General features: G+C 39.8%; 1 protein-coding gene across 1 annotated transcript; it reads right to left on the bottom strand.

Annotated features, from left to right (window-relative positions):
• Positions 1-9847: 9847 nt before the first annotated feature.
• Positions 9848-27073, bottom strand: ggps1 (geranylgeranyl diphosphate synthase 1). The gene is made up of 4 exons (XM_022191279.2): positions 26337-27073; positions 23406-23503; positions 21066-21136; positions 9848-11544 (listed from the first exon to the last, which is right to left on the bottom strand). Exons 2-4 carry the CDS (start codon positions 23476-23478, stop codon positions 10741-10743), a joined length of 948 nt encoding a protein of 315 aa, XP_022046971.1. The 5' UTR covers positions 23479-23503; positions 26337-27073; the 3' UTR covers positions 9848-10740.
• Between the last annotated feature and the right edge of the window lie 24 nt (positions 27074-27097).

Below are 27097 nucleotides of genomic sequence, written 5' to 3'. Positions count from 1 at the left end.
TAACCATTGAAACTGTTCTTTAGCCATCATTTTTAACTTTTAATTTCTTATATTCATTTATAAGGCTTAAGCTGTGTATCCATTACTTTTAGCAAACCATTTCAGGTGTTAATCTTTGGCTAATTAGCTATTTTCCTTCTTAATTCACTTCTTTTAGCCAGAGATTTGCTATTTTAGCCATTTATCCAGTAAGTTTAGATAGCCATTTCAGCTGTTTATCTATTATTTTTGGATTATGTAATTTAATTGATCATTTTTCATGGATTGTTTTCATTTTATGTCAAATATGAATGCTTTTTTTCTCAAATGACAATTTCTGGTTTTTGCTTCATTTGAGTTACTTGTGGAGTTCCAACTTGCAACCACAGAGACATTGGGGATGGAGGTATTCCCTGCAGTACAAGTGCCTCTGGTAGAGATTCACAGTTTTGCACCATTTAGAACAGCTAAATAGCCATTTCAGCAGAATACCACTGTACAGATTACATGCCATCTGTGAGGGCATGTGTAATAGTTGTCTTTATTTGCAGCCCTGTGGAAACATACAGTACGTCATGGATCAAATTAAAACTTACCTGCAGTGTGAGACTGAAGACGCCATGAATCAGATCAGGCTCAGCTGTCCCAGATCTTAAGAAGATGAGCTTACAGTCTGCTGAGTGTCGTGCATCTGCATACTCATTCAAACAACTCCAGATTCTTAGACTCTCCTCGCAGAGCATTACACATTGCTGTCAATCAGCCTCCCCTTCTCCAGCAGCCCCCTCCTCCCCCTCCTCTGTGTGCACTAAAACGAGGAGGAAATCATTTATTCATGACACCCGGCATCCAAAACCAGTATTTCTGACTGATTCTGATTCATAGGAATGAGGAGATATTATTAGACACACAACTATGCCCTAATGGGGCAACATTTTCATTCCCAATTTGAAATTGCACCCACAGCTCTCTCTCTCTCTCTCATTTCCATAGCGGCTACAGCGTCTCAGCCTGGTGAGGTTATGCCTGTCACTTTTTGCAAACATTTGCAGAACACATCTGTGAAATGTGTGACACTGTGGATTGGTTGGATGACACATTCGGCGGAAGGTCGGCTGTTAGTCGGTACACATAATTACACACGTCTTTGATAAAGTGATGGAAATGCTGAGTGAATCACCAAGTTTCATAAGCTCACTTGACCCCTGCTGCAGTAACATGGCAGATTTACTATGATAGTGTTTGTGGGAGATAATTAGCTCAGTCATTACTGAACCATTACTGACAGTAATTCTGTCTTAAGAGGATCATGAATTAGCTCATCGGTCTAATGATGAGATTCTAGGAAACCACTCAGTCATTTGGTGTAACCTGATGCCACACTGTGTGCTCACGAAATGTCATGATGTCAGCGAGGAGAGCACATTTGCCCTCAGTTCAGCATTAAAAGGGATACTCCAGCTATTTAGGACTGTACCTCTGCAAGGTTGGAAGACTTGCAAGTGATGGATTTTTAAGCAGAGGCTGTGATATCCAAGCAGCAATCTCTGGGGCTTAAAAAGGAAACCAATGCAGATTTGCCAAAAACTGCAGTTCGTCAATGAGCCACTAGGGGCTGTCTGAAAAGGCAGGTCAGCCCCCATAAACCTCCATGTTAAAATGTCCATTTTTACAGCAAAAATAACATGTTGACAAAAAAGCTGCTTTTATAGCTAGGTAGTTGCTAGAGGTACGGACCCGTACTTTCCATTTGCCAATCAGATACGTGAGATCTGGTCACGTGACTCCCGGTAGACGCTGGAGGTACGGACTGGTAGCATCAGTACTACAGATACGGACCCTAAACCTGACCCTAACACTAACCCTAACCTTAACCTTTGCTTACCTTTCAACAGTTTGCAGTGGTTAGCAGCTTCTTGACTAGCGAGACTCGCGTATGGGTCTGTATCTGTCTGGCAAATGGAAAGTGCCGTATCCGTAGCCTGTGGGCTACGGGTACGGGTCCGTGTCTGTAGACACTACCTTATAGCTAAGTTGTTCTTTTGAAATTTTAAATAAGTGATCTGTTTAAATTGCATTAAGTTTTAAAGTTATGCATAACTAAGCTCACTTTAACCCAAATAATTTTCTTCCTGAAGATTTTACAAATTGTTCATAAATTTGGGGAAATGTTTGCAGAATTTTTTTTCTTTTTTTTTTTTTTCAGACCAGGGAATAATATTTTTGGTGCCCATGAATAAGGACAACAGGAGGGTTAAGCAACAGATTGATAGCTTTACAGTTTATGTGCCGCTTCAGCTTCACTCACGCTCCACCACTTCTGGATTATCTAGGACTTGGAAGGAGTCAGGCACTGCCAGGATGGCAACGGCTGGAGTCACCGCACTGAGCTTCAAAACCAAAACCACTCTTCAGGAATCGTATAGGTGACATCACTGTGGTTTCGTGCATCTTCATTGACAGTCCATGGAGGTATCCTGATTTACTTCACAAATGCAGGCTCCTACATTTCCTATAATGCAGGCATGTTTTGTTAGATTCCACATCTTTTAAACTCAATGCCCCAATTTGTAAGACAGGATTTTGGTTACAAATGTGTAAATCTCCACATCCATGCTGAAATAACCCTACATGACATCATCCAGCACCGTTCAGAATCACAGAACACACGACACAGATTTCCTTTACAGGCAGCATAAAACTCCAAATGATGAGCAAACTGAACATCGTGTGTAAAATTGCATCCCCCTTAATCAATATACAGCTATTTTAAGCCCGGAGGAGACGGATTTATATCGCCTACAGTGATTTCAGGTGGAGACTTTGTACTTTGTGTTAGCGCTTGTTATTTCCTCTTTATCCCCGATGGGACATGAAGACGCAGTGTGGTTTTTACAAACGACTCAGTGCTGGCAGAATTATGCATGAGAACATGTGTTGTTCTGGGAACAGTGACATGAATATGGTAACTACACTAACATGAATATTATAAACTGCAGGAAGCTTTTCATGAAGCTCCTGCATCAAGCGATATTAAAGGATATAATAATCTGTATTGTTCTAATTTTGAACAAATCCCATTAAAGGACCAAACCAGCAACAAACTGATCCTACTGACAAGAACTGTCTGTATTCGAAGCCTATTTTTCTGTGTTGCAGAGCCCCTCAGTTGTCTAAATGTCATTGAGAAAACACAAGTGTGCCCCTCTGTTGCACTGGTTGACATGTTTGTTTTTTATTCTCGTGCACCTGAGCTTTGTGGTCTATTTTATGTCAGTCCTGCCTGCTGCTATTAACACTCACCAGTGCGCCAGATCTACAGCTGAAAATAGTTCTCAACAAGTGTCGAGCTCTTTTAGAGGTTACTCAGCCTTTTCAAAGAATGAAAAACCCATTAAAAAAAAAGAATTGGCAATCGCTGGACAAATGGGTTTGGGATGAAAGCAACAAACGGGCAAGAGAAGCGATGCGAGGCAAACACACTGTTGTTTTTGGTCATTGATGAGAATTTATATTGGGAGGAAATCAACAATCTTGCGGTGTGGTTCACAGAAAACAACCTACTGCTGAGGAAAAAACAAGGAGCTGATTATTGATTTTAGGAAAAAGGAAGCCGAGACACACACACACACCTGTCTGCATGAGCGACGCTGAGGTGGAGCAGGTGAGCGGTTTTAGCTTCCTGGGAATTGGTATCAGAGACGCTGTCATGGTCATCACACACCTCTCTGCTAATTTAGGAAGCTAAATTCCCAAGCTTCCTCAATCACAAGCTTCCTACGTAGTGCCAGGTTCTTGTTAGCTTTTACAAGGGAGTAGCAGAAAGCATCCAAACTAGTATGGGATGTATGCAGGCCAAAACAGAAAGTCCTCTGCACTTCACCACAAAAATAGGTTTATTATTACATGATTATTTATTCTTCAAGTAATTTTGTCTTTTCTTTGTGAGCGGCAAAATGGAAAAGAATCTGTAATTTGGGTAGTATAACTTTGTGTTGCATAATGATAGTGCAGTTGAATCATGAATTTCATGGGAGTTAGTGACAAAAGAACAGAATTTCCCTGCCTTATCACACATTCCTCTTTCATCATGGTAAAATCAGTGCCTATAAATGGCATTCACCCTTCGGAAGTTTTCCCCTTTTATTGCTTTCGAAGAGTGAAACTTGGTCGAAAAAATTGAACATTTTAAAAACAATTTACAAAAACAAGGAAGCTTCTTTATTGTCAGAGTGAAAGCAGATTTCTACAAATTATGTCAACTGAAAATCTAAAAGTGACTGGAACAGTGTGTACGTACTCCCTTTTAGTCACTATTTAGTAAATGTACCTTCGGCTGTAATTATAGCATTTAGCCTTGCCATCAGCCTTCCGTGTATAGATCGTGCAATGTCAGGGGCGGATCCAGATTAATTTTAGCAGAGGGGCACAGGGGGGTACTTTACAAAGTATTTTTTTTGTGTTTTTTTTTTTTTTGGCTCCCAATTATGATGGACTTGTTCCCTTGTTTATGTGAATTACAACATCATTAGCTGCAGCATCTGCCTGTTATCTAAAACTAGTAAGCTCAGTGACAGTATCCTGAGGGCAGTTAAGTGACAAATATTGTGCAAGAACAGCACTATATACAACCCTATCAATTTCCATTTCTTAGAATGATTACTGACAATTATCACACCTAAAATAGGAAATAATATTCTGTACTTTTAGCAACTAGTTCTCAGCTGTAAACCAGAAACATCATAGGGTTCTGTATGCTAATCAGTCTAAATTAAAATGAGTACTACCCAATACACAGTGAACAACAACAATCTGTACCCTTGATCTGTAGTAAAATAATCTGAAATGTTCTGTGCAGTAATGTAAATTTTAAAGTACAATAAAATACAGTAAGTAGCACTCTATACATTTAATAGTAAACCTGAGAGGAATAATAAACCGGAATAATACTTCATATTCTTAAATCAAATACAATAAAATACAGTAAGTAGCACTCTATATATTTAAGAGTAAACCTGAGAATAATTAAAGCTCTCATGTAGAAGTCCAACTTCTTTTGGATCCTTGTGGAGAGTTTAGTCTTAGAGTTTGTAAAGCTGTTGAGTTTTTAGAGTCACATGGATTCTTTTGACATTTAATAACCGAGTCCTGAAATAAAATTACAGTTGTGGATTTCTGTCATTTAAGTCTGGACTAAACAAAAAACAACAGCAGAAATCTCAGCCGTCATTATGAGGAGCCTGGATTGAGGTTTCTCACTTGATAATGACCAAAACATGACATTTAGGTTGGTTTAAAGGAATATTCCACCTTAAATCTTTGAATGTTCACCCATTTGCTTTCAACCCCCTCACATGTTGTGTTGTTGTAAACTTACTCTTTCACATAAATACTCGTCTAACCCTTAGAAAACCAGCGTTTGGAAGTGTTTTTGTGTTGGTCCTCACCTACTTCAGACAGCCAGGATATAACAACGTTTTGTGGACCAAAGGCTAAACTACGATGTTTTTAGAACGACACGCTATACTATAGGGTTTTTTAATTGACATGTTACTATGATGATTTTTTGTTTTAATTTTTTTGGTTGTTTTTTACCTTTGTATATTTGGTCATTTCTTATGTTGCTGCTGTTTCATTGCAAGAATATTTTAACAATATCACTTAAAATACAGATAATTGAAAAGAAGAAAAATGGCTCTGAAATACTCAATGAACTGATACGTCATCTAGTGTTAAACTGAATAAGAATTCTAAATAATATAAAATATAACTGACTGAGCTGTATTAATTTAGTTTAGATATTTCAAATTGAAACACAACACTGACTGAAAGATTTCAGTCAATTAAACCTGAAATTCATTTATCCAAGAAAACCATCCTCAAATGTCTTACATCAAAATGACCAACATGTTTAAAAAATATAGGTGGAAAGTAAAAGTTTCACACTAAACATGAATCACTGATGAACATTAAATGTCATTAACTCAATTATTCTGAAGAAACAGAAATCCATTTCTAATATTTCTATCAAATGTTTTTATGTCTATAAAATATACTGGACATCAATATAAATGTCTGCATAGTGAAATATATGAAGTCCATCTGCATTTATACATCATATTGATGTTTAAATAAGGGGAACTGCAGCCCACGTTCAGTCAAGTTAGCGGAATTACGGATAAACAACGTTTCCAGGTTTCTCTGACAAAATAAAAGCCGTGATTTGTTTTACGGAAAAATTACATGATTTCAAATATGTGACTTTGAAAATGTAAATCAAACTGTAATAAGCGTTAGCTAATTTACATTACTGATGTCTGTGTAGGTTCTCATTCATCCAGGTCATGGTAGTCCAAAGTAGTTTAAATCAATCCACTGGACTTTAAGAAAGTTCCTTGAAGATGTTTCACCTCTCATCCAAGAGGCTTCTTCAGTTCTGGTGGTGGTTGGTGTTGCCTCAGCTTTTAACACTAGAAATTCCAACCCTGAGCCCTTTGGCACATATATCTCTGCACCCCAGAGAAGAGCCACTTGGCACTGATCCCTGGTTTACAGACGCTTTTGTTATGACAACGAGGCACTAGTGTGTGCATTACCACTTGAACCTGGGATTTCAAGTGTTGATCACCAGCCATGATCAGGGACAAAATTCATCTGGCTACTCAACGATGGTCGTTGTGAGTATCGGTGGGGGTCGTTGGAATGCGTCACTGAGCCCTCGTCTGCTAATGGTGGTCATTAGCATGAGTCTGCTGAGTAGTTCTTTTGGGGAGTTTTGAAAGGACCTGATTGTAAATTGGCTTCAGCCAGAAGAGCAACCTGGTGTATGCAGTTAAATGCAGCGAGAAATGCTCAGATCTCTACATAGGGGAAACCAAACAGCCGCTTAACAAGCACATGGCTCAACACAGGAAAGCCAGTTCCTCAGGACAGGGTTCGGCAGTCTTCCTTCACCTTAAGGAAAAAGGACACTCATTTCAGGACACCAATGTTCAGATTTTGGACAGGGAGGACAGATGGTTTGAAAGAGGAGTGAAAGAAGCCATCCATGTCAAGGTAGAGAAGCCATCTCTGAACGGGGGTGGGGGGGGGGGGGGGGGGGTGGTCTGCGACATCATCTTTCGCCAATTTACAATCAGGTCCTTTCAAAACTCCCCAAAAGAACTACTCAGGAGAATCATGCTAATGACCACCATTAGCACACAAGGACTCAGTGACGCATTTCAACGACCCCCACCGATACTCACAACGACCATCTTTGAGTAGTCAGATGAGTTTTGGTATCGGTCGTTGGAATAATAGCCCTGGACACACCTCACAGAGGTTTAAAAGCTGAGGCAACACCAACCACCACCAGAACTGAAGAAGCCTCTTGGATGAGAGGTGAAACGTCTTCAAAGAACTTTCTTAAAGTCCAGTGGATTGATTTAAACTACTTTGGATAACCATGACCTGGATGAATGAGAACCTACACAGACATCAGTAATGTAAATTTCCAACGAAAATTTTGGGGTCACACGGGGTAGCCATTTAGATCATAGGGGGGCCGCTGTCTTGCCAGAAATCAATTCACAGTTCTCTTGCTGTCTGTTTCAAGTTGTCCTCCAGGGTTTCCATATGTTTTTCTGCATTCATTTTACCCTCTACAGGCTATCCAGGACCTACTGCTGAGAAACACCCGTACATTATGATGCTACCACCACCGTGCTTCATTTTTTGGATGATGATGCTTGTCTGTCAGACAGTGTCTAGTCTGATGACCATCATCGGACTGAATAATCTTCTTCTGGTTGACTTTTGGGTCTCCCAACTGCCATCTGGTGAAGTCTAGTTGAGATTGTTTTTTTTAACAGTGACTTTCTGTTTTCCATTCTCCTACGAAGCTATGACCGGTGAAGACGAGGCAACAGAAGTTGTATGTACAGCCTCTCATTCCTTTAGAGGGGTCATGGGTGCCTTGGTGGCCTCTCTCATTTGTCTCCTTCTTGGACGGTCACTCAGTTTTTTACGCATGCACCATATTGTTTCCATTTTTTAGCGATGGATTTAACTGTACTCCAAGGATATTTAGTGACTTGTAGATTTTCTTGAGCCCATTTCCTGAATCACCTTTTCACAGAGTTGCTTGGAGTGTTCTTTTGTCTTTACGATGTAGTTACAGCCAAAGTACTGATTTACAAGTGACTGGACCTTCCATTTGAATTGAATTGAATGTTCACTACACTCAGATGATCTCAATTTCACTAATTGTGTGACTTCTAACACCAACTGTCCATTTAAATGAGGGGAATACATAAAATGTCAAATTAAACTGACTGGGATTCAATTTTGAAAAGCAACAGAATGGGAAAACTTCCAGGGGAGATGAATACTTTTATAAGATCTGTACTTCAATACACAGACTGCTTTAAGTCACTTTGAACACATTTAAGAGTCACGTGGGCGGTTTTCTTCAGAGGCTGTTGTAAAGAAATAAAATGTCTTGCCAGGTGCTCCAGTGGAGCAGCTCGGCAGCCCTACAATGAAGAAGTGCAATTGTCCTGCCAGCTTGAAGGTGTGAATGTGACCAAGGCGCACCTGAATAAAAACAGTAATCTCATGGAAACTTTGCCTGCTTTAGTCATTTAAAAGTAAGAGCCCAAAGTAAGATTTCAATTCAGCAGAACCACATGATGACAGCGGAGGGAGCACAATCTGTTTACATGCTCACTTCTGTGGTTTTCACATTTTTGTTGTTGCCACAAGAGTATTTATCAAATATCCATTGGAGTGCTACCAAGCAACGCAAATACATAAATCGCAGCCCAGCGATAAATAATCCAAAGCTCGCAGAGGATGAGGGAGACAGTGAGTGAGCCCTGTTGCTCTTCACACAAAAGCTATTCTGTTTTGCTCTCAAACAGAACTCAGACACTGTGGGTGAAGAAAATCAATCTAGTCAACCTAGAGAGGGAGAGGGAAAAGAATTGAGAACCGTGAGAGGCTGTGATTATTGTGATGGACTTAAGTCAGCTCTGGGAAAGCCACTTCATACGTCTCTGCTGTTTATCAAATCAGAAATGCATTTGCATCACATTTTCCTGCACTTGTGGCTGCTTGGAAGGAAAATTAGTTGCAGAGCCGGTCCCCTAGATTTTCAAGAATTTGACATTTTGATGAATAGATGTATTTTCAGTGAAGCCACAATTCAATCCGAAAGACACATAATTAATTGAATTGCAGCTGTCAAGAGCAAGAGCTTCAGTGAGTCAACATAGCTGTCTGGGACAGATAGCCTCAGTCCACCAGGCTGCCCCTCTTTTCAGCAGCTGAGGAAAAACTCACACCAGCATTAACAGAAGCAGCAGATGATACAGGATTTAGATGACTGGTGTCCACCATTCCAGACTAAAGTTGCAGTAAAACACCATCCAGTGGAGCCAGCCTGTGCGTGAAATCAGTCAAGGTCCCTCAAAAAAAAGAAAGAAAAAAGAAAAGCACATGGCAGGCGATTCTGTAATAACTTGCATCAGTGGTTTGCCTCACAGCGTGTACTATTCGGCATGCAGGCGCTGGTCACCTTGAAAACAAACACATGGATCTGGTGCAACAAGAGAGGGCTTATGATTATTACATATACTGAGGATAGTAGCAGCTCTATGTTTTCTAAAGGTGGGGGCATGTGCATTGGGTGTGTTATAAAAAAAGAAATATCTAAAATAAATGGGAACATGATCCTAGATAAGCCATCAGACTCAGTGTTAAAAAAAAAGTATTAAACTACTAAAAACAGCACACATAACGTTTTCAATTACACCTGTATCCTCAGTAGATGGTGCTGTTATTGCTGAGTTTAAAACTCTGAAAACCAAACAGACAAGTCCACATGTTATCTTTAAAGGCTTTTTATTCAAGAAATGCAAACAAGTCTTGAACTGCAGCACAGTGTCTCCTAACAAACAGAACACAATCACACTAATAAAATACCAGAAATGTGACGACTTGTGAATTCAAACCAGATGGAAACAGTCAATAATAAAAAAACCCAGAGCATCAATACAGTATTCCTATACAGGTGAGCATAAGCAGCGTGAACGCTACTTAGCATACAATGCCAGCATGTTACATAACAAGGAGGCAATTGAGTTGCAGAGGTCTTTTCTATAGGATTGGTACTCTGGCAGCTTAATAATTAAGGATCCCCCAAACCACACATTATACTCTAGAGACATCCTCGTCTTATTTTTAAACAGGGACTTAAGGAAACACATTCAGCATTCAACCAACCCGAGATAAACAATTTCCATTTGGTGGCAAAACAAGAAAAAAAAAACATTTATATGCACAGTAGTGCAGATCAAAAGAAAGGCTTTCAAGCTTTTTAGCCGTCTTGGTATTTTTCATTTTCAGAAAAGCAAAGCTAACACCATAAGAAGTTTTCCATTTTATTTCATTTCCACTGACTGCACAGCTACACTTCGATACAAAAAATTTGTGATGTGTACAGTTAAGCAACACTTGAAGGATGCTATCGAGCACACAAAAAAGAAAGGCAACATTTGGAGCTGCTCTGGCGCCTCACAGCTTCTGAATGCAGTTGAGGCCGTCTACCAGAATTTAGGTGTTCAGAGATTGATTGTGACTCAGCATAGTTTGTGAATGTAACATACAGGTGTGTGTAGAGCTTTTCAGGAATGTGTGTGTGTCTGCATCACTGTATTAGCAAAGCATCTGTGTGCAGGGCTAATATGCAAGCCATGTAGGAGTGCTAAGTTGAAGAGGTCAGTGGTTTTGGCTGGAGTGTGGCTCACTACTGGTCTCTGCTTTGGCCTCAGCCTCATGATGCATTTTGCTGAGCTGTTTGATCAGACTTTCCAACTGAGGGTTCCCCCCGAGCTCCCTAATGAGCCGGTAGGCCTCTGCCTCCAAATCTCGCAGGGTGTGACGGGTGTAGGCAAACGAGCCTACCTTCTCCAGGTAGTCCACACAGTATCGTTTGATGTCCATATTCTCCGTTCGCTGCCTCAAGATGTTCTGCACCTGGGTACTCTCTGGTCGTGACCAAATGGCATGAATGGTGGGGAAAGAGAACTTGCCCTCGGTCAGGTCTTCACAGAAACTCTTGTTCTCGCTGTATTCACGAGAGCTCAAGTTGGCGTAGTCATCGCGGATCTGGAAAAAGAGGCCCAGAGTGTCGAGGAGGGGTTTCAGGTCCTGTTTCCAGTCAGAAAAGAGCTGCATGAGGCCTACAGCCAGGCCAAAGAGCCCTCCGGTTTTCTGCAGCACCATGTTGCGGTACTCTTGCTCAGTGGGACAGGTGTAGGTGTCTCTCCAGTGGATGTCCAGGCCCTGACCACGGTGCAGCTCCAGCAGCTGCCGGGTAAACACTCGTACAGCCTCCGGGTGCTCCAGGATCAGCACCTTCTCCAGCCCCAGAAAGTAGACATAGTTGGCTGAGTTGATGACGGAGGGAATGCCGTAGATGCTGTGCGCCACAGGGAAGCCTCGACGCAGCTTGGAGCTGTCCTCAATGTCATCTATGAGCAGGCTGGCATTATGCAGCATCTCAGTCACCTCGATGATCACCTGAATACGACACAAACAGACCTCAACATTAATACATATGAATATGGAGAAATTATCAAAACTATTTTTTATCGATGTACCTGGAAGTAGAAACACCACAGCCTTTCCATTTTACAGTTCGTATGTGTTCTAGCTTTAGTTTTTTTTCTGTATTGATTATTTTGTAACAAAAAAAAAATCCTCTCCACTAAAAACTAACAGACAGTAACAGGTTCTCAGGACCTCTGTGTAAATTATGCATTACACGGTGTAAACAGCAGAGGGTGCCATGTCTACACTCTTGCCTGCACCGCCTCACTAGTCAAAGTCCTCATTAGTAGACTAAACAGTTGTTGTTGAAACAAACCAGGTAATCAATCAGAGTATGAAGAGCTCAGCAAAGACAGTTTAGACTGGAGCAGATTCAGATTCTCACAGAACTGCTGCCGTTTTCATCTGCTCTGCTTTAACACAGATGTTGCACACAAGAGAGCAACAGTGGCTTGATGAGTTCATCAGAAACGTAGTCACATGCTGACACAATTAGAGGTTTCATTGTAGAGCTCGGTACACTTTCACCTTGTCTAAAGAACAGAATGACAAAGGCTGAGTACTTAACCTTAGCCATTACCACAAGCGTATTGACAAGCTCCAACAGCTTGAACACAGTGTAACCCTCTCTCAGCCTTAACACCCATGTACTGCTGTGGTGCCTCGACGGCTATGTGCACAATGAAGAAATTCTTGCTGTGCCTTTTTCACAGCACGATGCATTTCATAGGAGGTCTATGTGCTAGAATAAGGTCAAAAAATGTAGTCCTATTATCAGCGGAGTACACCGCCACAGTAGACCATCTTCTGTCCATCAGGAGGAGCCTCAGCCTGTTAACTTGAAAACAGCTTTGTTTCATGTCTACGTCTGACACAAAACAGACAGGATCGCCATCAGGTGTCTGCTGTCCTGAGCTGGCTGCGCAGCCTGCTGGAGTGCTCTGCTGATTTAAGGGACAAGTGGTGTGGCCTGGTAATGAAAGCTGTGTTGAACGGGGCCTGGGAGCACAAAGAGAGACTCAGTGGGTCAGGCAGATGGCCAAGGCTGGGCCAGTTGAGCAGTTTATCCGCCAAACACAACCTTTTCTTCGCCAGGGTCCCGACACTCACTCACCCTGCAACCTCAGAGAGCCACTTACAAGACAGGGGGGGTTGTGGGTACAATAGATGCACACATAAAACATGAAAATGGAATTTATAGACAAAAAAACTATTGCGAAGCATTCAAAGGTTCATTGCAAACATGCTTTTGTCTTTGTGAATTATATTCCTCTGTCAGGATAAAGGAGCAAGGCCACAATCAAAGCAGAATTTGAAATTCACATCAACAGAAGCTACCAAACCTAAACACAAGCAGACAATTTTCAAGTTGTAGACTTGATAGTGTTCTCCAAAGACTCTAATTAGTCAGGCTGTCACTGTATAATACTGCTGTTTAAGTGCTGAGTGCAATCACTGCTTCTCAAGACTTTATTGATTATCACCAGAGGTTACTAGCGCAGAAACTCTGTTTGCCAAAGCTACAATCAGTGATCCATTAAAGATTCCTTTACAGAAATGTGCATACTACGTCCAATATCTTGAGGGGAAATAACTGAAAAACACAGTCTGTTGTGTGCTGGCATAAACCTGTCTCTCTTCAAGGTACTACAATAGGCACCAACTACAAGTATACCTGAGTCAGACTGCAGCACTGTTGAAGTCTAGCCAAGGATTTAACATGGTCATCCCACATGATCACACACCTACTGGATTGTGCCATTCAAAAACATCAGTTTTAGTTATTTTCAAAATGGTGTAACCCTGATGTGGAACTGATGTTTTTTCCTCGTCAATTGTTGCTCTGATTGGGGCATACAGTGGTGTATTGTTGATGCTGTGAAGCTGAGGATACATTTTTTTAAATGTGGATAATGGAGCTAATTAACTGCCAACATACAGATTTAATATATTGTTGAGAATTAAAACATGAACAGTTAGGGAAAATAGAGGAGCTCATTATTTATTGAATATAGACAGTTTATTTTACCATCTGCTAATTAAGCAGATCACAGATAAAATGTGTAAGGATCTGTATTCTTAAATGCTGCAGCTAAGCTTTGCTGAGAAAACCCGGCAATACAGATGCATTACAAATTAACTATCTAGCCTGATCCAGGTTTTACTGCGATACAATCTTCTCCTTCTTATCTCCTCCATGTGATGATAACCCTCCAACACACTACAGGTTATATCCAGACACTATCTAGCTTCTATACGGTCTGTGTGAACCTGTCACTCGGTTTCTCATTATTTTCTCGGAGGCAGCTATGTTCTAATCTCTCTGTGTCACTTTCAAGCACACATGAAGCACGAAGCCCGAGGCAGCAGACACTCTCATGAACACATATTTTCACATAAAACGAGGACAGTATATAAAACTAACCTTTCTACAGCGTCAGAAAGAACAAAAGAAAGTCAGTCAGCTAAAGGTCGCAAGGCAACCTGATGAACACAGGGGGAATTTCCCCAAACATCCACAACCTGTGCTCTACTGCACAGTACAGAAGCACATATAGCGCTTCAATAAAAAGAAAAAAATGCAGTGCCAGATGAATGAGACAGAGCCCCCCGTCACTGCCTCCATCTATCTGAAGGTACGGTTGTTTCCATGGCGGCGACTTCTTGGCAGCAGTGTGCTAATGATGACGAGAGGAGTGCTCTCCGCCTGTATGACGGGTTCAGCAGGAGTTTACAGAGCTGCTACACAGAGATGGAGGGAGCCATGGGGGGAGACGGCTCTTTGATACGTGATGTAGATTTAAACCGCAACTACCCACCGCACCGTAGCGGTGAAGTTCTGTCTAAAATGAAATTATCAGGAGAACATAAGTAGACTTGGATACAATCTCCATATGAATGGAAGCCGTATAAACCGACGACGAATCAAGAACTTGTCAAACGAAAAACTCTCAAGCAACATGTCGTTTTAGCTTCAAGGAGAATACGTGCGCTTGAACTGAAAATGTCAGCACTTCAATCAAGAAACAGAGCTATAGCTAATGTGAAAATAATCAAAAATGTCACTTTGAATGTTGAGTCGCTCGTTTTTATTCATTTTTTCAATCTGAATTCATTCATTTCAAGACATGTTACCCACTGTAGCAGCGGTGTGAAAGCTGTGATTAAATATCTCTCTACCGATGCCAAGTGTAAGATGGATGTTGCTGTAGGGGAAGGTCTGACATGACAGGACTGATCTGTAATATCCAATAATTCCTCAGGAAAGGCTGACAATTGTATTACTCTTTCACATGTATGCACTTATTTTTTATTTGAGGCCTAAAACCAGACATCCCAACAGGAGAGGCCTTTTCTCTGTGGACTCGACGGTGAAATGACCACAGAAGACAGCAGTATGACCTCTGAGCTTTGCAGCAGAACAAGGATGCCTCTGCTTGGGGAGGGTTTATAAAACATTCAGGACAAAGGGAGACCTGTTGAACGGCAAATGTAATGAGACCTGACAGGCTGAGCATTTAGCATTCTGAACCATGAAAGGAATGCAGATTCAGAAAACACAGATTACATAGGTTTCTGTATCTTTGACACTGCACACACCAGACAAGTATTGAGCCACTACAATGCTAATGCTATCAGTGCAATAAGGTCAATTACCTGATCTGCCTTAGGGGACAATGTTGAGTGTCCTGCTCAATAAAATCAATAAATCCTGAATGGCTAATCTGAAATTACTTTTAACTGTGGAAAAGAAGAAATGTGTGCGACAGCCTGCTATCTGTATATGTTCTTCTGCTGCAGTCTAATTGAGCAGCATCCAAGAAAATGTTACAACACAGTACTGGATGAGTGGAGGCGCAGGTTTTTACCTGGGAAGCTGTCTGTGACTTGAATCACACTAATCCTTTTCTCACAAAGGTGATAAGGAGAACAAGAAGCTGAAAAAGCAGTCATGTTCCACTGAAGATGAGTGTGGGTACAGTATGTCTGAAACACAAACAAACAATCCCTAAACGCTGCCAAACACCTCCTTCAAACTTCCACATCATCTGAAGTACACAGTATAGAAGTACAAGTAGCAACCACAACCTACCTACTTTGATTCAAAGAGCATGAAATAAATGGATTTTAAGGTTCCTTTAACTCTTTGAACCACAAAACCCTCCAGCAGGTTTAGAAGGCCTGCTATCTGTCAAAACAAAATGACCAAAACCGTATCATTTATCAGAGTCACATAAAACAGAAAGAACCATCAGATTTTCAACTTTCTGATGGTCCTTTAACTAAAATACAGTGATGTTGCATTTTCTCTGCAAAAAAAAATATATCCAAGTCTAAAATTGTGATTCATCTCCATGTCATTTTAAAAGCAAACAATGAAAATAAACTATTTGCAGTGAACAGATTCTGTCAAATTAATTAATTCATTAAATAATAAAAATAAAGTCTGTGTTCCTCAGTAAAACTGAGAACGCATGAATGACTCAAGTGTTGCCAAGTGACAAAAAAAAAGCGGGGATTTTTCAGCTGAACTGCAGGCTGTGTTTGCACAGAACAGATAGGACATAAACAAATTAAAATCATCAAAATAAACCATAAAATATCTATACATTTAAAATAAGAATTAGTCACATCTGTGGGCAGTTGGAAAAAATTGGTACGTGTTGATTCCATTTTTTTTTTTGTAAAATAAACAGAAATTCAACTTTAGCTTTTTGTTTTTGCATTACTTATGACATTACTATACTACATAAAACAGACTGAGTTCTCTCTAGCTCTAGGCATGGCTGTCCTGATTCCACAGAGGCGCAGGCTTTTATGTTGCAGAGCAAAATGAATCTACACCAAGTAAAAATGTGACATGAAGCTACACTGCCAGACACTGCTTGGGTTTTAGAGAGTTAAAAAGGTTGTTATACTTCACTATTATTATCACTATGCAACCAGTGATAATGACAAATCCAATGGAACTCAGGGGGAAAAAAAACACTAAAAAAACACAGTGCTTTAGAGTCTTGGAAATGAACCAGTTTCTGAAATCTTGGCTCTACAGCTCGCATATAGAAAGTTAAACTGCTTGGGAAGACAGAAGGACCACCTTGCTTTTATTCCCTCCAGAAACACTGCACTTTTTCATTACAAACTCAGTTTGATAGAGACCATGCCTTTTAAAAGCTCATTTACATTCACTGACCTATTCTAATAGATTTTTGTCCTTTTCAAAAGACATAGAGGAGTACTAAAAGCAGAACGAAAGACAGCTGAAGGCAGACGCAAAATTCAGACTTGGGATGGGTGAACAGTGAACTTGCTCACCCAGTCCTCTGAGTAATAGCATTAGAAGGGGTGGTGTTCAGTGTCACATGACCAGCAGCACACAAACTCATGAAGACGATGATGTGTGCAGAACGCGAGCACCAAACAAGAAATGGAAATTGATGGGAGTGAAAATATAGTAGATAAAGTAGACCTATAAACTTGTTGGCACTAAAGCTTTCATCAAAATAAAGTGGCATTTTAAATTTTGAGCATTTTCTTTGCCAGGCACATTCATAACACACAACAAACTGGAGAGCAGACTCTAGGCAAAACCATCATGACTATACTGGAAGCAATCTGGAGTTCTATGCAAGATTTAAAAGCAGACGAGGGAGTGTGTGGAAATCCTATCATGTGGCAAACAGTAAACAAAAAATTGTTTATGTGTGCAGGTCTACCATCTTCTTGGTTTCATGAAAACCTATTTTGAAAAATGGCTGTGTTATACGTCTATTGTGTTGCACTTTATTCTCTATGTATTGTAGCCAACAATGGCATTGTTAGCTGGCATTGGTTCACATATTTAATTAATTCTGGGCTACATTTTAATGTAAATTATTCTTTAGTGAAGTTTAATAAGAGTTACTTTGTGCTGTTCTGGGGGCGATGACTGCGTCATAAAAATGGGTAAATGTGAACACAACATAGCATGCCCTGATCTGACAGTCAGATATTGTCATTCACATCAGCTTTTCTCTTAACCCACAAACCCTGATAAACTCTCTAGTTCCTCCAACTGGCTCAACAGCCATTCACCAGAGCAACACGAGACCTTTTTGAATCATTACATAAAATGTGTGATGTGGGCAGCAATTCAGGCATCTGAAACTGAGCTAACAGATCGTGTCCTCACAAACGTCACAATCATCTCTTAAACTCTTAATCAACTGACTGCATGTAATGGAAACAGGGTCACTAGATGTGCCAAACCCACAACCAATTGTGGTGCCACCCAACTGCAGCTCCATCGAGCTTTCTGCCCACTACTGATTTCTTGTTTGGTGTTTTTGGGGTTCACAGCTTTACTGTATAATGTATAAACCTGCTGTCTATAACCAGCATAGCACCAAACAAACAAACGATCGGTATGGGCAAACTGCATTCAACTTCAATAATTCATGAAATGCACAGCTGGAGAAGAAAGGGAATTTGTTTTTAAAAATCTACAGATGTCACAAATATACAAAAGGATAACTGAAATGTAATCCTCAGCTGCAGTGATAACCTACTTGAAAGGAGAATTACAGATTATTTGTTCTATATTACTCATTATATTTGTGTCTCCTTTTCCTTTTACAATCAAAGACACACATAAAGTGCCATCACACCTGATCACAGAAAGACGGGGGATTCATACCCAGACTTATCACATACAGTTCAAAACTACCAGACAAAATACGAAACGGCACCTCTGGACCAGAAGATAAGGCTAAAGTTAAACATTCAGTTATACATTCATTGGTTGATAGAATGTAAATGTTGCAATTTCCCCAAATCTGCAACCGTTCACACAGATCCCTCCATGGACACCCACATCCAGCCAAAAACTCGGGACCACTAGGAAAGCAGTAGTGTGCGTGGATGGAATACATAGACACTAATCTACTGAACATGTATGGAACAGTGCTCCCAGTGGACTGCAAACAGACTAGAAGCAGCAAAACAACTACTACGCTTCCATGGTGTCTGCAGCTGTCCACATCAGCAAAGGATAGAGTCATAAATATTTTTTCATGACAGAAAAAAAACATGACTGAGTATCAGCAATTATTCAGGACAAGGCAGTGTTTACACAAAAGAAAGACAACAACAATTAAAAAAAACAAAAAAAAAACAAGGCAGCAAAGCTCCTAAGTTACAGTTATAGGTCATAAAATAATGCTAAAAATGGCTTTCTGTCCTAGAAAAAGCTTTGTGAATTCCCTTTACTATGGCAAATCTATTCTATCTTGGCAACAGAAAGCATCTTGTTGAGCAATCTCTTGAAACATGGAGAAGATGGAGACTTCCAGTTTAGTAATATGGATGTCACATTGATGTATTAACTACAACCAGCCCTGCTGTTGTTGTTTACTCAGAGCAACAAAATATTGCCAAATTACAGCCTGGCTGTTAGATCCATATTGTTGTAAAAAAATAAAGTGAAGCACAACAGAAACTACTTAGTCGTGCACAGTGCCAGAAAAACTGTGACAGTGATCCTTCAGCAGTATACATCCATAGTATAAAACTGCAAATGTCCCGATCTGACCTCAGTGATTCAGGCTACTCTACATTTTTAACTGTATTGTTTGGTATTGGTTTTATTGAGTGAGAACTTCAACCCAACCCTTGCTTCACACCTACAGTCACACAGGTACCTAAGACCCGAGCTTTGGTTTGGTTTGCATTTTAGTTTTTTTCTACTTACTTGGGATAAGGAGTAACCAATAAATAAAATAACTGGATAATATCTAATATCTGATTATTATGTTTATTACACTTACATTTTATATAGATATTTTTTTTTTTTGTTGTTTGTTTGTTTGTTTGTTTACTAGATTTACATTGGAAATATTATTATTATTTGTAGTAGTAGCAGAAGTAGTAATATTAGTATTATTATTAGTATTAACAATATGCCCTTTTGGGAAAAAAGTAATCAAAAAACAAAAACATGTCCATATATGTGGACGGCAGGTCTTAAGAGGTTAACAGAAGAGCACAATTCTTGTTGTTCTCCACAGTACACCCCATGCTCAGACCACCTCAGACCCTATTGGAGTTTTACAACAAGCTTCGCAAACGCGTACACAAAATAAAGGGATGGATTTGATCCAGAAATGTTTTCATTTTCATTATAGAACAGCTCTGTACACAGACCAAGCCTTCGTCCCACAATCAACCTGGCACTAGGACTCCTTGTAATGACAACTTGGGAGATCAAATGTTTAAAGTTTACAGAAGTAAATCTTTTTTAAAAAATGTGATGCTTTAGTTTGACACTCAATGCTCGAGAAATATGATTGAGGAAGGTGATATTTAGTTTGGAGTTGAAGGAATGGTGCAGATTTGTTCTCTATGTTAAGCTCACAAATGCAGCAGTCTGCTCTATCCCTCCAGTCCAGAAACACTCCATCAGTGCAGGTTTGAACAAGTGATTGTATCCTATAAGGGTGTGTACTGAGACATTTGACAGTCCGATTTTTTTTTTTTATTATTTGATTCAAGATCTTCAGAGGGTTTCTGAGAATGAAATTATGGCCAAGTAGTTTGTAGGAAGGCAGTGTTCCGGAAAAGAGCAGCAGTGGGAGGGAGGTCTCTGAAATTGACATGGATTCAATTTTTAACCAGAAAATGGAAACAGCACACCAGGAATCACCAGGCAAAACCCACTGCCAGAAGGGGAGAGCCCTTGCATTTGCAGCCCAGTAGTTATGCCTGAATGCAGGAAAGGCACATCCACCTCTGTTTACATTCTATTGTAAGTGGGTTTTAGATATGCAAGGTGGTTTATTTGCCCGTCAAATGAGACGATAACTGAGTCCAGTTGTTTAAAGACGAATATCTATAAATAGATAGGGAGATTTTAGAAAAGGTACAAGATTTTTATGGCGTCATTGTCAGGAGAAATGATAGTTTCAGTTTTTCTATTTTGCCCAGGAATTCAATTTCACTGAAAAACAGGCACGTGTGGATGAAATGAATATGTCAATGTCGGCCAACAAGTGTCATGGAAGAAGATCTCTAACATCTAAAATGATTCATGTAAAAAATGGCTTTTTGGAAAACTGCAGAAAGCTCATGCTAGTTACCCTGATGAATGCCATTCACATGCTTTGTTTTTTTGTGTGGAAATCCCTATTTCCCTGAATCTTAACAACAAAGGTGAAAAGTGCAAAGTCAGAATGACCCATAAAGCCATAAAAGGAACATTAATAGGAAATACACCAGGTCCAAATATACCATAAGCTTCCTGTAATAAATCATGACTGCTCTAAACTCTACACCCAAGCTTCACATTTACATTTGGTTAGGAAAAATTCAGCTGACAAAATGCTCATGTTGCATTACAAAATAAATTGCCTGTTCCAAACGAGCACAGCACCATTTCACCTTCAGGGACTCGTCTGCGGCAAATAAACACCAAACACCTTTGAATGTTAAAAAGCTTGAAACGGACCATTTCTCACCTGCAGTTTGTCATCTGGGACATTGAGCCAGTGGTTAAATGCCTGGGCAAGTTTTGTCCTCACCTGTTTTCCTGCAGAAAGAGCAGAGCACGCAGTCAAATGATTTTAAAGTCAACAGACACACAATGAGGTATGCAAAGAAAAACTGAAAAAAAAAACAACCTTTAACTGCATCCTCCACAATTATTATTATTTTTGCCTTGTCAGTACACTTTGAATTAGAAGTTTCATTCTTACTGCTTCGGCTTTGCCGCCACTAGGTTTTTTTGTTTTGTTTGTTTCTGTCCTTGTGTTGCCAACATTAAAGAACGCACATCTTCTGTGTTAGCACAGCTGTTGGATGAACACTACATACTTCCAGAGAGACCAGCTTTTAAAAATTGTGTTTTAGAACTTTAAGTCAGCATTATACCAAACTCACCCTGTAGTGTTGCAGTTACAGAGCGCTCTGCAACAAACATCTAGTGTCTAGTGAGGCTAATAAACATCGGCCTCACACAACTTACCAAAAACAATTGAAGAAGAAGTTGACATGAGGGTGGACACTGAAACCATTAACATTAGTACATCAGCTGTTGCAGAGCTCTAACCTGACTAGAACACTAAGAAGTTGCAGGTCTACATGAAGCACAGGAAGCTTTCTGTTGTTCAAAGACAAAGTTCAGGCCTCTCTTTGTTTGCTCCCATTGAACTCCGTTGTAAAGTTGTTTCCACTAAGTGGCCACAGCCACAATCTTAACAATGGAGGTTAGCAAAGAGTATAAAGCTGAATAAAAATAGGTACAGTCCAGACCTTAAGATTTGAGCGCTATGTGATTAAAAAAACACTGCATCTCACTCACGATTCTTACAGTATCACCATACACGGAATCACATTCAAGCTAAGACTCAGAATCCACTATTTCATCTCAAGTTCAGTCTGATGAAAGAGTTCTGGACTGTACATTTTCCCAAACTATGGCAATAACGCATAGGGTAAAACACTAGAAATCACTGGAAAAGATCTGTTGCAACTCTTTAAAAATAACTACATCTTATGAGCTTAAATGACACAGTGACACCGCCTTAGAGGAAACATCCTGACTAACTGAGATCCCAGGCACATGTCCTATTTACCCAAATAAAAATCTGGTGTTAGGTCAGTCTTTTCTCTACTGACAAAAAGTGACCAATCAAAACTGAAGAAACAAATAAAGACCATCTCCAAAACAGCAGATACTTGCCCTTTGGGAAAAAGAAACTGGAAACTGCAAAGTTAAACATGCAATGGGTATTAAATGTGTGGGGAAATGCATCAATTCCATGTTAATGTTTGAAGTGAATATGTAAATACAGCCCATATTCAAGTAAAATCAATATGACAAGACTAGTTATGTTTAAATCATCTTCTACTGATTCTACAGCGAAAACTAAAATGAAAATCATACATCGTGACAAAATAACACCCTTAACAAATGGAAACTATATCCTGCAACACAAGTACATTTTTTTTAAAACTGAAACTAACTGATTCATAACTTTACATTATGTATGCTATGGCTCCAGAGAATAAGTTATACTTTATTATATTGTGAATATACTTTACTAATAATAAGATAATTCCCTTTTCCACCATCTGTTTTTGAGGAAAAACAGTTTAAGACTCATTCTTTGGAAAAGTTTCCCTGAGATACCATTAGTCTAAGGAAAAGAGGGTCCTCATTACTTTACTCTTATAAATAGTGAAACATGAAATACTGCAATACGCAAAATCCACATTTGTGCATCTTGTTCATGAGCCACAGACTCACACTCTCTGCTATCGGGCTCTTCAAACAGTCAGAATCATTTTCTCTCACAGTTCCAGTCTTTTTGAGCTCATCATCCATAATACCTGTAGTTCTTGGCTCTCTAACAGACTTTGTCTCATTTATGCAACAAAGACATCAGAAGACACTATAAACTCATTTTTACTTATCAATAAATTATTTCGTCCACTGGAAAACACATTAAACAAGTTTTCAGAAAGAAAGGGGCTGACACTCACTGGCCTACAACCCAAAATGGAACACTCTCCACAAAAGACAATGTTACTCTGGTGTTGTGTCAGTTCAAAAAGAAAATTTCGTGTTGAGAACACGTATTTGTCTAGACCTTGAATGCAAGATGAGATACACTTCTTCACACCTAATTTCCAGAAAAAAATCCCATCTTACATTTGGACAAATATGGTAATTGTCATCCTATAAGCTACAGCAGTAATATACAGTTATATGAAATCAAATCAATCACTATTCATATGCATGCTGGATGTCTCCATCTCTTCCGTGACCCTGCAACCACAGAGGGTTAAACACTCACCTGGAAGTTGAAGCAAATACTTGTATGGTTCTAGCAAGATTCGGTCAGAGGCGGCTTCCATATCACCATCCATCACTTCAAGTCTACACAAATCTATACTGGAGAATGAAGAACACAAAAAAATGAGAAAAATCAAAACACTGTTCTGAAAGAGACGCTTTTATTTTTTAAGATAAACGAGCAGGCTCTGGTGTGATGCAATCTAATGTGGTTTGTACACTCTGCAGTCTCATAAACCTCTTAAAGATCAAACGAAAAAGAAGATGGGGCATTGTTGAGAATAATGAAGATCAGTGACGCTTTCAAAATGCCATTGTCATGTTTTCAAGGAACAGGTTTCTGTACTGATAAAAGGATTATTTAACTGACTGATTCATAACCTGCAAGTGAAAAAACTTAAAGAATGCTTTTTTTGGTCTTAACAGAGATATTTAAAATGTGGGGGGAAAAAAATAAAACTCAAACTCATAAATTGACAAAAAGGAAAAATATAGAAGACACTTTTAAAAAGAAATAGAGTTTGCACTTCGCCTTACATCTTTGAGCTGTGTTTTATTTTATAATCTGATAGCAGAAAAATTGTTACATTTCAAAAATGTGGGCCACCATACGATCGATAACCCCTACTCACTAAAGCAAGAGTTTACGACTTTAGAGATCAGATAATGTTAAAAATCACATATGACTTTCTGATATTATGCACCAGCAGCTTCAAACCACAAGAAGGAGTCACCATCTAGTGTGTTGTATAGGCGTCAACTTAGAGAAATAATGGTGATATTATTGAGCTGTGAATGATTTAAAAAAAAAAAAAAAGGTTTGGTTACGTCCAGTATGACTCTAGAGTAAACAGAAGTAGTGATGATGTGTATACATCCAATATATTCATCTCAGGTTACTTGTAGCTGCTATTTCTCACTTCAAGCAAGCACTTAACGGATAGACTGGGGAACAAGGGTTGTGTAAACAGAATCTTTGCACAAGAAATTGCACCTCGGGGAGGTGCGTTGACATGACAAGAACAATATCAGATTAAGGATGTTTTGTTTACTGACATTGGACATAACTGCAAAACTGTGTTACACACTAAAGCAGCATAATACATACACTCAACAAAAACATAAACGCAACACTTTTGTTTTTGCTCCCATTTTTTATGAGATGAACTCCAAGATCTAAAACTTTTTCCACATACACAATATCACCATTTCTCTCAAATATTGTTCACAAATCTGTCTAAATCTGTGATAGTGAGCACTTCTCCTTTGCTGAGATAATCCATCCCACCTCACAGGTGGACCATATCAAGATGCTGATTAGACACCATGATTAGTGCACAGGTGTGCCTTAGACTGCCCACAATAAAAACCGGGATTCATCCGTGAAGAGAACACCTCTCTAACGTGCCAGACACCATCAAATGTGGGCATTTGCCCAATCAAGTCAGTTACGACGATGAACTGAAGTCAGGTCGAGACCCCGATGAGGACAACGAGCATGCAGATGAGCTTCCCTGAGACGGTTTCTGACAGTTTGTGCAGAAATTCTTTGGTTATGCAAACCGATTGTTTCAGCAGCTGTCCGAGTGGCTGGTCTCGGACGATCTCGGAGGTGAACATGCTGGATGTGGAGGTCCTGGGCTGGTGTGGTTACATGTGGTCTGCAGTTGTGAGGCTGGTTGGATGTACTGCCAAATTCTCTGAAACGCCTTTGGAGACGGCGTATGGTAGAGAAATGAACACTCAATACACGAGCAACAACTCTGGTTGACATTCCTGCTGTCAGCATGCCAATTGCACGCTCCCTCAAATCTTGCAACATCCGTGGCATTGTGCTGTGTGATAAAACTGCACCTTTCAGAGTGGCCTTTTATTGTGGGCAGTCTAAGGCACACCTGTGCACTAATCATGGTGTCTAATCAGCATCTTGATATGGCCCACCTGTGAGGTGGGATGGTTTATCTCAGCAAAGGAGAAGTGCTCACTATCAAAAATTTAGAAAGATTTGTGAAAAATATTTGAGAGTAATGGTGATTTGCGTATGTGCAAAAAGTTTTAGATCTTTAAGTTCATCTCATAAAAAATGGGAGCAAAAACAAGCGTTGCGTTTATATTTTTGAGTGTAGAACTGCATGGGGCACTTTTACCGGACAGTTACATATTTTGGATAAAGAAGTACCTAAATGTAACACAAAAAAGAAAAGCGTGCTTGACAGGAATCACATTTAAAATGTCCCAACTCTTTAATGTGAGACATGTGCAAAACCTCTTGTCCACAGTGACACACAGATCATCACATGGTTGTATAATTTCAAATAATCACTGGTGAATCACAAAGTGACTTAACTATTACTAGTTTGTGACAGCTAAGGATCATCATAACAAAAGCCCCTTACAATCATTTCATAATATTAGGAAATTACAATTCATAATCTGTTCATGTGTTGTTCAGTGTGATTACACACTTAACAGTTACAACCTATTTTCTTTCTTGGACATGTCTATATAAAGTACTTAACTAAAGTTAACCACGTTTCAATAAATGCCTATTTTACTTTAAAATGCATCCATTTCTCAGTTTAACTGTATATATTCCACGTTCTTGCACTTTCGTGACTTTTGCACTCCTGTTTTTTGTTTTTGTTTCTAAGAGCCCTGTAATGTTAAATTTCTCCTTTGTGAGATTAATAAAGTCTATCTTATCTTATTCTTCAATTTTAAATGCAGTGACACTGACATTTAAACAAAAAGCCAATGCAAAGGATTACTGAGAATGTGTTTATACATCAAGTTCTCCCTTCATACTGCTTTCTTTAAAGTAAGAACATAACAAAAATATTATTGAATTTAAAGCTACACATACCCAGCAGAGCTTTAGAATAAAACTACTGCTGTGAAATTTGGCAAGTTGTGTGGTCTGAACTCCACCCACCTTGGCTTCCGTCTGTCAGTCTGCGGACTAGCCGGTCTTGTATTCCGGTTAGCCAAGCGGCTAGTTAGCTAACGTTAGCGGGCTAACATAAACGCGCCGGTATACCTTCGTTGAGCATTTATCTCTAAATAAAATGTTCCACTTCTCCGCCGGTCGAGAAAGGCACACGATACGACCGTCACATCAGTACTTTCATAGCATTTTAGATCGGTGTACTTCTGGCTAATTCACCTCATGCTATGCTAAGCTACTACCGTTACTGCTGCGCACTGCACAGACACTTTCCAACACGAGCTGGTTTTGATGAGCTACCTATATATGTTTCGGCTACGTTACAGAGCAGGCGCAGAATAGCTGGGTAATGTAACATGGGCGCCTCACACACTGCGTGTTGCAGTTACATATCTACATGGCCCGGTAAACACCTCTGAGCTGTGGAGACATAGGAAACACTACCCTTCTATTACCGGGCTAGTCTGTGATACATATCGAACACACATGTCTTCCTAAACTGGGGTTTGTAGTTTTTCAGCATTTTTTCACTCTGTATTGTGACAACCACCCAGTAGGATTACTTCGTACACTTTACCATAGATATTTTTCTCTCGGAACAACCAATCGTGTGCAACTAAGGCGGTTTCCTTCGCTGTATCACCCAATGAAGCAGCTCGTTTTTCTGGAAGGCGGGACAAACATCCCGCCGATCATTCTCAGGAGGCGGGGTGTAGGATCACAGAAAGAGCTAGGCTAGAGGAGCTACT

The sequence above is a fragment of the Acanthochromis polyacanthus genome, chromosome 15, assembly GCF_021347895.1.
Source record: "Acanthochromis polyacanthus isolate Apoly-LR-REF ecotype Palm Island chromosome 15, KAUST_Apoly_ChrSc, whole genome shotgun sequence".
Lineage (NCBI taxonomy): Eukaryota > Metazoa > Chordata > Actinopteri > Pomacentridae > Acanthochromis > Acanthochromis polyacanthus.
The sequence above is the reverse complement of the archived record's forward strand: the minus strand, read 5'-3'. Positions and strand labels throughout refer to the sequence as shown.

What these genes read in the sequence shown, in the direction of transcription:
- ggps1 (XM_022191279.2), bottom strand. Translation starts at nt 23,478, where the DNA reads ATGGATGGTGATATGGAAGCCGCCTCTGACCGAATCTTGCTAGAACCA. An exon ending in GTATTTGCTTCAACTTCCAG is followed by an intron (nt 21,137 to 23,405) that starts GTGAGTGTTTAA and finishes CTCTTTCTGCAG; the next exon opens with GAAAACAGGTGAGGACAAAA. An exon ending in TCCCAGATGACAAACTGCAG is followed by an intron (nt 11,545 to 21,065) that starts GTGAGAAATGGT and finishes TGTCGTATTCAG; the next exon opens with GTGATCATCGAGGTGACTGA.